At 47.3% G+C, this 11,494-nt stretch overlaps 1 protein-coding gene across 9 annotated transcripts in view; it reads left to right on the top strand.

The window, feature by feature from the left end:
* Positions 1 to 535: 535 nt before the first annotated feature.
* Positions 536 to 11,494, top strand: part of LOC142699465 (harmonin-like) — a 93,271-nt gene continuing 82,312 nt past the window's right edge. For all 9 annotated transcript variants that reach the window (XM_075848060.1, XM_075848059.1, XM_075848063.1 and 6 more), the window contains exon 1: positions 536 to 599. In XM_075848060.1, the coding sequence (XP_075704175.1) occupies positions 589 to 599 (11 nt within the window). In that variant the 5' untranslated portion in view covers positions 536 to 588. The remainder of the gene's footprint in view (positions 600 to 11,494) is intronic.

Raw genomic sequence — 11,494 nt, 5'->3', positions numbered from 1 at the left:
TCACCGAACCCAGGAGCCGGGTCATGTGACCACAATTCTGCCCCGTACCTGCCAATATGTCCGTGCCTGCACTGTCATCTGGGGGGGGGGGGCGCACAGTCTTTTTGCGGGGGGGGGCCGCACTGTCATTTGGGGGGGCGGCGGGCAACCGCACTGTCATTTGGGGGGGGGGCCCGCACTGTCATTTGGGGAGCCAGGTCTTATGTGGGCCGGAGACCATGGAAGTGTCTGTTATAGCAGCCAATCCAATCCCAGCCCCCCTCCTCTTCCTCAGGTCCTGATTCGTTGCTTCTGTCCTATTTGTTTTCATTTGTCCACTGCACCTCATAACAACCAATCACAGAGCAGCACGAGTAACGGGAGGTGGGGGGTCATGTTATGTATGAGGGTTCAACATTGGAGGTGGGGGGGGAGTTTTCTTGTGGGGGGGGGGGGTCTTGCTCTGTGTGACTGTAGAGAATAAGTGACCTCCCAGCGGGACTGAGGCTGCACTCTATTCTGCTCCATCTGTTTATCTTGTCTGTGTTTCAGGTGGAGAGATGTATTGAGAACGAGGCGGAGAAGGATTATCTGTACGATGTGCTGCGGATGTATTACCAGTGAGTCCCCCCTGCAATATACCTGTACCCCGTCATTAATGTGCCTAGGCACAAAGGTCCCAATTTCCCAACCACCATCAAATATAATGTCAGTTAAAATGTAACTTTTATTAATGTATCAAATAGAGACAAACAACAAGTAAGGGTTAAAATTGTATTCAAAGGACGGCTAGTGTGTGTCATAAAGGTTTTACAAGTGTATCAGTGAGATAGACTGACTCGGCAGCTGCAGACTGCCATGGGCTAGTACAGTCCCACACGAGTGAGGAGAGAAACCAGGCCGTCGATGAATGTTAAAATGGCGATAGCCCCCCCGACATGTTTCACTGCACAAGCAGCGTCCTCAGGGGATATTTCGGGGCTAAAAGAAAAGAAGAGAAATGTAAATCACATCAGTATTTGGAGTGACCGCCCTTTACCCTCAGCGTCACTTCTTCCAGGTACTCGCACAGTTTCTGCAAGAACTCGGCCGGGAGGTTGTGCCACATCTTGGACAGCTAAGCGCAGATCTTCTGGGGAGGGGTCATATCATCACTTCCAGGTCTCTCGGGGGGGGGGGGGGGGGGGGGGTTCATATCATCACTTCCAGGTCCTTGTTCTTCTGTGGATGGTTCTCACTGACTGGCTGGATGTTGGGGGTTGTTGTAGAAATAACAGTCGGGCTCTGTTCAGACACAAACTCTAAAACGTCTGTGAATACGGAGCCGGTTCAAAAGAAACCGCTCCTGATTTTCAGACGTTTTTTAAGCCACTCGCGATTTTCGCTGCGTTTTTTACGTCCGTTTTTGGAGTCAATGAAAAACGGCTCTAAAAGCGTCTCGAGAAGTTTCCTGCACTTCTTTTTCACGGCCGTTTTTCCCATTGAAATGAATGGGCAGATGTTGGAGGCGTTCTGCTTCCCATTTTTCGGGTGTTTACGGCGTGTGAACCGACCCTAACGATGGTCGTCCTTCCTCTTTGCAGAATATATTTCCTTTTATCATAAATTCAGGTGGTAAATGATGAGATCCGGGGAATAAATCGAAACCGCGCCCGGCGTGAGAAGCCCCTGACCTATCCGGATGGATTCCCTCCGCTGATTTTAGGGTTGGTTTGCAGAGACTTCACGTGGAGGATAGATAGGCGTCTTACTACGCCTGGTGAGTTCGGGGGTCCGCTCCTTTCTCAAGCGCAATGTGGCATGGGGGCGATCAGCCTGTGGCACTGCTCAGGTGGTATCAATGTGGCGTGGCATGGAGGTGATCATCCTGTGGCACTGCTGAGGTGTTATCAATGCGGCGTGGCATGGAGGTGGTCAGCCTGTGTCACTGCTGAGGTGTTATCAATGCGGCGTGGCATGGAGGTGGTCAGCCTGTGGCACTGCTGAGGTGTTATCAATGCAGCGTGGCATGGAGGCGATCAGCCTGTGGCACTGCTGAGGTGTTATCAATAATGTCAACATATGTCTCATGGGACTATAAAGTATATGGGCTGAGTCACCAGCGAGTGCGGGTTATTATCCTCCCCAGTAAAAATAGAAACTCCAACTAACATTGAATAGAGCACAAGAGAAAAATGAGTCAAATACTATTTAAAATATGAATTGCCAAAGGCCTAGAAAAATACACATTTTATTTGGACAATACAAAATACATGGTTGAAACAGACTATAAATCAAACAAACGGTCCATCTCCAAATATACAGGAGGGGAAACAGGACCACAATAGTTATGAGTAAATGCACGAAAGAGAGAAAATCTCTGTAAAGGGAAGTGTCAGTCACTCTGAGGAGGTTTCCATAGAAATGTACGGCAAGAAGCAGAATCTACATATATTCATGTCCGATACTCTGTCACATCACCGGTGAGTCTTATAGCCAGTAGTGGAGGATACAACAGTGGTAAGTAAAGGTGGTCTCCATTCACCCACACTCGCTATATGGAAGAGACATTGAATATTCAGCTCAGCCTGTCCGAACCTCAGATAGAAGTAAACCAGGTCACAGAGTGTAGATGGCATGACCAGTGTTTAGATAGAAGTGAAGCCTAAATAACTACTGACCCATGTGGTTCCTCAGATGTAGTAACTCCCAAGTGTGGAGAGACCCCGACGCGCGTTTCGCGTGGATGGCTTTTTCAAGGAGTGTTCTGAGTCATTTAAATTAGACCTCTTAAATACAATAGGTCGAGAGATCAGCTGATCTTACCGGCCAATAGAAGCCTGGATGTGTTCAGCCGTGCGTGTCAAAGTCAGGCCATCGCGAGATTCCCGCATCGAGCCGTCGAGACCCGACCACGCATGTGCGGCTCCGGAAACCACGCAGACGGGTGCGATCGACAGTCCGGGCGAGGTCCAGGGATGACAAGACCGGCACGCACGGATGAAAGAGAGGGGATGAGGTAAGAGAGAAGCAATAAAAATTGTCCATTTACCAGAAGAGTTCAGAGGTCATAAAGCCGATAAATGTGCCAACTGAGATATGGGCCAGTTTATAGCGGAATCACGGCAATCCAAGCACAAGGCGCGATCCACCGGAAAATACATGAATGCATCATAAAGATCGAGTCACATTCAGTGCTGGAATTACATAGACATTTCCCACAAGAGAAGAAAAATAATAAAAAGTCAAAAAATACCCGAATGAAAGAAATGTAATAATTAGGCGTGTTCTATAGACACAGAATAATCGAATAATTATAACAGAAAAGAGTGATGTCGACATCAAGAAGAATATGGAGGAGAAGATGCGGAGAATATGGAGGAGAAGATGCGGAGAATATGGAGGAGAAGATGCGGAGAATATGGAGGAGAAGATGCGGAGAATATGGAGGAGAAGATGCGGAGAATATGGAGGAGAAGATGCGGAGAATATGGAGGAGAAGATGCGGAGAATATGGAGGAGAAGAAGCGGAGAATATGGAGGAGAAGATGCGGAGAATATGGAGGAGAAGATGCGGAGAATATGGAGGAGAAGATGCGGAGAATATGGAGGAGAAGATGCGGAGAATATGGAGGAGAAGAAGCAGAGAATATGGAGGAGAAGAAGCGGAGAATATGGAGAAGCGGAGAATATGGAGGAGAAGAAGCGGAGAATATGGAGGAGAAGATGCGGAGAATATGGAGGAGAAGATGCGGAGAATATGGAGGAGAAGATGCGGAGAATATGGAGGAGAAGATGCGGAGAATATGGAGGAGAAGATGCGGAGAATATGGAGGAGAAGATGCGGAGAATATGGAGGAGAAGATGCGGAGAATATGGAGGAGAAGATGCGGAGAATATGGAGGAGAAGATGCGGAGAATATGGAGGAGAAGAAGCGGAGAATATGGAGGAGAAGAAGCGGAGAATATGGAGGAGAAGATGCGGAGAATATGGAGGAGAAGATGCGGAGAATATGGAGGAGAATATGGAGGAGAAGAAGCGGAGAATATGGAGGAGAAGATGCGGAGAATATGGAGGAGAAGATGCGGAGAATATGGAGGAGAAGAAGCGGAGAATATGGAGGAGAAGAAGCGGAGAATATGGAGGAGAAGATGCGGAGAATATGGAGGAGAAGAAGCGGAGAATATGGAGGAGAAGAAGCGGAGAATATGGAGGAGAAGAAGCGGAGAATATGGAGGAGAAGAAGCGGAGAATATGGAGGAGAAGAAGCGGAGAATATGGAGGAGAAGAAGCGGAGAATATGGAGGAGAAGATGCGGAGAATATGGAGGAGAAGATGCGGAGAATATGGAGGAGAAGATGCGGAGAATATGGAGGAGAAGATGCGGAGAATATGGAGGAGAAGATGCGGAGAATATGGAGGAGAAGATGCGGAGAATATGGAGGAGAAGATGCGGAGAATATGGAGGAGAAGAAGCGGAGAATATGGAGGAGAAGATGCGGAGAATATGGAGGAGAAGATGCGGAGAATATGGAGGAGAAGAAGCGGAGAATATGGAGGAGAAGATGCGGAGAATATGGAGGAGAAGATGCGGAGAATATGGAGGAGAAGATGCGGAGAATATGGAGGAGAAGATGCGGAGAATATGGAGGAGAAGATGCGGAGAATATGGAGGAGAAGATGCGGAGAATATGGAGGAGAAGATGCGGAGAATATGGAGGAGAAGATGCGGAGAATATGGAGGAGAAGATGCGGAGAATATGGAGGAGAAGATGCGGAGAATATGGAGGAGAAGATGCGGAGAATATGGAGGAGAAGAAGCGGAGAATATGGAGGAGAAGAAGCGGAGAATATGGAGGAGAAGATGCGGAGAATATGGAGGAGAAGATGCGGAGAATATGGAGGAGAAGAAGCGGTGAATATGGAGGAGAAGAAGCGGAGAATATGGAGGAGAAGATGCGGAGAATATGGAGGAGAAGAAGCGGAGAATATGGAGGAGAAGATGCGGAGAATATGGAGGAGAAGAAGCGGAGAATATGGAGAAGATGCGGAGAATATGGAGGAGAAGAAGCGGAGAATATGGAGAAGATGCGGAGAATATGGAGGAGAAGATGCGGAGAAGATGCGGAGAATATGGAGGAGAAGATGCGGAGAATATGGAGGAGAAGATGCGGAGAATATGGAGGAGAAGAAGCGGAGAATATGGAGGAGAAGAAGCGGTGAATATGGAGGAGAAGATGCGGAGAATATGGAGGAGAAGAAGCGGAGAATATGGAGGAGAAGATGCGGAGAATATGGAGGAGAAGATGCGGAGAATATGGAGGAGAAGATGCGGAGAATATGGAGGAGAAGATGCGGAGAATATGGAGGAGAAGATGCGGAGAATATGGAGGAGAAGATGCGGAGAATATGGAGGAGAAGATGCGGAGAATATGGAGGAGAAGATGCGGAGAATATGGAGGAGAAGATGCGGAGAATATGGAGAAGAAGATGCGGAGAATATGGAGAAGAAGATGCGGAGAATGACAGGAAATGTCCGCAATTACGGAATGTGGCCATTATATATAAAAGTTAAAGAATAACCCCAAGTCAAGCAGGAGAGTAATAAATAATATGGATTTGTAAGCGGATCCCCCACAGAAATACATTATATGTGAAGAACATCATGAAAATATCCAAGAATAGAATAAAGTACCGAAATATGTGCCAGAAAAACATCCAACAAATCGATATTCATCAGGAAATCAAATGATCTAGAAGGAGATCTATTCACACCGAAGTATTAGTGGACAGGATCCCCGAGTACAAACATGACCAGATCAGCATCATAGATATTAGAGATGGGCCCATCAGATGTGACGTTCTAGAAGATGAGAATCTCCCGGACATGGATCCGGCCTCTCAAATCCCAAATGTGGCGGTCACAGGTAATTCAGGCCGTGCTCGATGAAAGGTGGAGGAAGAAGATGAAGAACCAAACAGAAGAACAACACACATTACTAGACAGACAGTCCAAAATACACATGAGGTGGAGAGCTCATAGGAATGAGACAAAACTTCAGACCAACCGGGGCCGTGGCACCGAGGGTGAGGATCCACGTACATTCCGAGCCAGGAGTCTCTTTACATCCCGGCCTCTGATGCCACAGGAGACTCTGTCAACGCCCCATGCCCTGAAAGATGTTGGGTCACCGGCACGGTGCACTTTAAAGTGTCTAGGGATGGTTTTGAGGAGTGTAAGGTCGTCCACGTCTCTCGCCGCCACGATGTCACGCACATGCTCCCGTATTCTGATTCGTAGTTGTCTTGAGGTCAGGCCAATATACACCTTTTGGCAGTCACAGGTTGTGTAGTATGTAACGTTCATTGTGTTGCACGAGATGTAATATCGGATCCTAAACTCCCTATTATCAACCATTGACACAAAACTAGTTGTACGGACCATATTCATACCGGACAGACCGTCAGCGCAGGGGTAGCAGCCGTGTCTGGGGTGCCTGATGTGAATGGATTGCGCTGTCTCGGTACATAGTGGCTTCTCACCAGCGTGTCTTTCCGGTTCATCCTCCTCCGAGCTGTCATTACGGGGGGTTTTTTGATACGTTTCCTGCCAGTGCGGCTTCTAAATGCAGAATTGGCCAATGTTTTTCCAGAACAGATCTCCTCGCATGCCATTGGTTGTTGTATGTAGTGATGTATCGGACGCTGTTGTCATCACCTTTTCTTTTTATTCATTCCTAATGGATGTAAAATGGAGTCTCGGCTTGTGAGTTGTGCCCGTCTGTAGCCCTTCTTTATGCTTCTATGGCTATACCCCCTATCCAAGAATCTTTCTTTCAAATCCATAGGTTGCTTCTCAAAATTTACATCTGATGAGCAAATCTGCCTCATTCTCAGAAACTGACCAGTAGGGACGGCGCCAATCGTCGACTGGCTGTGGGCAGAAGTTGCATGAAGTAGGGAGTTGAGCGACGTATTTTTCCCAAACACGTCGGTCTGAAGACGTCCCATGTTATCCACCTCAATGCTAATGTCCAAGAAGTCGACCCTGTGCTTGTCAAACACATAGGTTAACTTTACGTTCATATCATTGATATTTAGACACTGCATGAAGTGTGTGAGTTGCAGGAAACGAATCAAAACCTAATGACAGCTCGGAGGAGGATGAACCGGAAAGACACGCTGGTGAGAAGCCACTATGTACCGAGACAGCGCAATCCATTCACATCAGGCACCCCAGACACGGCTGCTACCCCTGCGCTGACGGTCTGTCCGGTATGAATATGGTCCGTACAACTCGTTTTGTGTCAATGGTTGATAATAGGGAGTTTAGGATCCGATATTACATCTCGTGCAGCACAATGAACGTTACATACAACGCAACCTGTGACTGCCAAAAGGTGTATATTGGCCTGACCTCAAGACAACTACGAATCAGAATACGGGAGCATGTGCGTGACATCGTGGCTGCGAGAGACGTGGACGACCTTACACTCCTCAAAACCATCCCTAGACACTTTAAAGTGCACCGTGCCGGTGACCCCAAATCTTTCAGGGCATGGGGCGTTGACAGAGTCTCCTGTGGCATCAGAGGCCGGGATGTAAAGAGACTCCTGGCTCGGAATGTACGTGGATCCTCACCCTCGGTGCCACGGCCCCGGTTGGTCTGAAGTTTTGTCTCATTCCTATAAACGCTCTCCCTCATGTGTATTTTGGACTGTCTGTCTAGTAATATCTGTTGTTCTTCTGTTTGGTTCTTCATCTTCTTCCTCCACCTTTCATCGAGCGCGGCCTGAATTACCTGTGACCGCCACATTTGGGATTTGAGAGGCCGGATCCATGTCCGGGAGATTCTCATCTTCTAGAACGTCACATCTGATGGGCCCATCTCTAATATCTATGATGCTGATCTGGTCATGTTTGTACTCGGGGATCCTGTCCACTAATACTTCGGTGTGAATAGATCTCCTTCTAGATCATTTGATTTCCTGATGAATATCGATTTGTTGGATGTTTTTCTGGCACATATTTCGGTACTTTATTCTATTCTTGGATATTTTCATGATGTTCTTCACATATAATGTATTTCTGTGGGGGATCCGCTTACAAATCCATATTATTTATTACTCTCCTGCTTGACTTGGGGTTATTCTTTAACTTTTATATATAATGGCCACATTCCGTAATTGCGGACATTTCCTGTCATTCTCCGCATCTTCTCCTCCATATTCTCCGCATCTTCTCCTCCATATTCTCCGCATCTTCTCCTCCATATTCTCCGCATCTTCTCCTCCATATTCTCCGCATCTTCTCCTCCATATTCTCCGCTTCTTCTCCTCCATATTCTCCGCATCTTCTCCTCCATATTCTCCGCATCTTCTCCTCCATATTCTCCGCATCTTCTCCTCCATATTCTCCGCATCTTCTCCTCCATATTCTCCGCTTCTTCTCCTCCATATTCTCTGCATCTTCTCCATATTCTCCGCATCTTCTCCTCCATATTCTCCGCATCTTCTCCTCCATATTCTCCGCATCTTCTCCTCCATATTCTCCGCATCTTCTCCTCCATATTCTCCGCATCTTCTCCTCCATATTCTCCGCATCTTCTCCTCCATATTCTCCGCATCTTCTCCTCCATATTCTCCGCATCTTCTCCTCCATATTCTCCGCTTCTTCTCCTCCATATTCTCCGCATCTTCTACATATTCTCCGCATCTTCTCCTCCATATTCTCCGCATCTTCTCCATATTCTCCGCTTCTTCTCCTCCATATTCTCCGCATCTTCTCCATATTCTCCGCATCTTCTCCTCCATATTCTCCGCATCTTCTCCTCCATATTCTCCGCATCTTCTCCTCCATATTCTCCGCATCTTCTCCTCCATATTCTCCGCTTCTTCTCCTCCATATTCTCCGCATCTTCTCCTCCATATTCTCCGCATCTTCTCCTCCATATTCTCCGCATCTTCTCCTCCATATTCTCCGCATCTTCTCCATATTCTCTGCTTCTTCTCCTCCATATTCTCCGCATCTTCTCCATATTCTCCGCATCTTCTCCTCCATATTCTCCGCATCTTCTCCTCCATATTCTCCGCATCTTCTCCTCCACATTCTCCGCTTCTTCTCCTCCATATTCTCCGCATCTTCTCCATATTCTCCGCATCTTCTCCTCCATATTCTCCGCATCTTCTCCTCCATATTCTCCGCATCTTCTCCTCCATATTCTCCGCATCTTCTCCTCCATATTCTCCGCTTCTTCTCCTCCATATTCTCCGCATCTTCTCCATATTCTCCGCATCTTCTCCTCCATATTCTCCTCCATATTCTCCGCATCTTCTCCTCCATATTCTCCGCATCTTCTCCTCCATATTCTCCGCATCTTCTCCTCCATATTCTCCGCATCTTCTCCTCCATATTCTCTGCTTCTTCTCCTCCATATTCTCTGCTTCTTCTCCTCCATATTCTCCGCATCTTCTCCTCCATATTCTCTGCTTCTTCTCCTCCATATTCTCCGCTTCTTCTCCTCCATATTCTCCGCTTCTTCTCCTCCATATTCTCCGCTTCTTCTCCTCCATATTCTCCGCATCTTCTCCTCCATATTCTCCGCGTCTTCTCCTCCATATTCTCTGCTTCTTCTCCTCCATATTCTCTGCTTCTTCTCCTCCATATTCTCCGCTTCTTCTCCTCCATATTCTCCGCTTCTTCTCCTCCATATTCTCCGCTTCTTCTCCTCCATATTCTCTGCTTCTTCTCCTCCATATTCTCTGCTTCTTCTCCTCCATATTCTCCGCTTCTTCTCCTCCATATTCTCTGCTTCTTCTCCTCCATATTCTCCGCATCTTCTCCTCCATATTCTCCGCATCTTCTCCTCCATATTCTCCGCATCTTCTCCTCCATATTCTCCGCATCTTCTCCTCCATATTCTCCGCATCTTCTCCTCCATATTCTCCGCATCTTCTCCTCCATATTCTCCGCATCTTCTCCTCCATATTCTCCGCATCTTCTCCTCCATATTCTCCGCATCTTCTCCTCCATATTCTCCGCATCTTCTCCATATTCTCCGCATCTTCTCCTCCATATTCTCCGCTTCTTCTCCTCCATATTCTCCGCATCTTCTCCATATTCTCCGCATCTTCTCCTCCATATTCTCCGCATCTTCTCCGCATCTTCTCCTCCATATTCTCCGCATCTTCTCCTCCATATTCTCCGCATCTTCTCCTCCATATTCTCCGCATCTTCTCCTCCATATTCTCCGCATCTTCTCCTCCATATTCTCCGCATCTTCTCCTCCATATTCTCCGCTTCTTCTCCTCCATATTCTCCGCATCTTCTCCTCCATATTCTCCGCATCTTCTCCTCCATATTCTCCGCTTCTTCTCCTCCATATTCTCCGCTTCTTCTCCTCCATATTCTCCGCATCTTCTCCTCCATATTCTCCGCATCTTCTCCGCATCTTCTCCTCCATATTCTCCGCATCTTCTCCATATTCTCCGCTTCTTCTCCTCCATATTCTCCGCATCTTCTCCATATTCTCCGCTTCTTCTCCTCCATATTCTCCGCATCTTCTCCTCCATATTCTCCGCTTCTTCTCCTCCATATTCTCCGCATCTTCTCCTCCATATTCTCCGCTTCTTCTCCTCCATATTCTCTGCATCTTCTTCTCCATATTCTCCGCATCTTCTCCATATTCTCCGCTTCTTCTCCTCCATATTCTCCGCATCTTCTCCATATTCTCCGCTTCTTCTCCTCCATATTCTCCGCATCTTCTCCTCCATATTCTCCGCATCTTCTCCTCCATATTCTCCGCATCTTCTCCTCCATATTCTCCGCATCTTCTCCTCCATATTCTCCGCATCTTCTCCTCCATATTCTCCGCATCTTCTCCTCCATATTCTCCGCTTCTTCTCCTCCATATTCTCCGCATCTTCTCCTCCATATTCTCCGCATCTTCTCCTCCATATTCTCCGCATCTTCTCCTCCATATTCTCCGCATCTTCTCCTCCATATTCTCCGCATCTTCTCCTCCATATTCTCCGCATCTTCTCCTCCATATTCTCCGCATCTTCTCCTCCATATTCTCCGCATCTTCTCCTCCATATTCTCCGCATCTTCTCCTCCATATTCTCCGCATCTTCTCCTCCATATTCTCCGCATCTTCTCCATATTCTCCGCATCTTCTCCTCCATATTCTCCGCATCTTCTCCTCCATATTCTCCGCATCTTCTCCTCCATATTCTCCGCATCTTCTCCTCCATATTCTCCGCATCTTCTCCTCCATATTCTCCGCATCTTCTCCTCCATATTCTCCGCATCTTCTCCATATTCTCCGCTTCTTCTCCTCCATATTCTCCGCACCTTCTCCATATTCTCCGCATCTTCTCCTCCATATTCTCCGCATCTTCTCCGCATCTTCTCCTCCATATTCTCCGCATCTTCTCCTCCATATTCTCCGCATCTTCTCCTCCATATTCTCCGCATCTTCTCCTCCATATTCTCCGCATCTTCTCCTCCATATTCTCCGCATCTTCTCCATATTCT

This window comes from Rhinoderma darwinii, unplaced genomic scaffold (assembly GCF_050947455.1).
Source record: "Rhinoderma darwinii isolate aRhiDar2 unplaced genomic scaffold, aRhiDar2.hap1 Scaffold_1587, whole genome shotgun sequence".
Taxonomy (NCBI): domain Eukaryota; kingdom Metazoa; phylum Chordata; class Amphibia; order Anura; family Rhinodermatidae; genus Rhinoderma; species Rhinoderma darwinii.
Note: the sequence above shows the minus strand (reverse complement) of the source record. Positions and strands in the feature narration are given on the sequence as shown.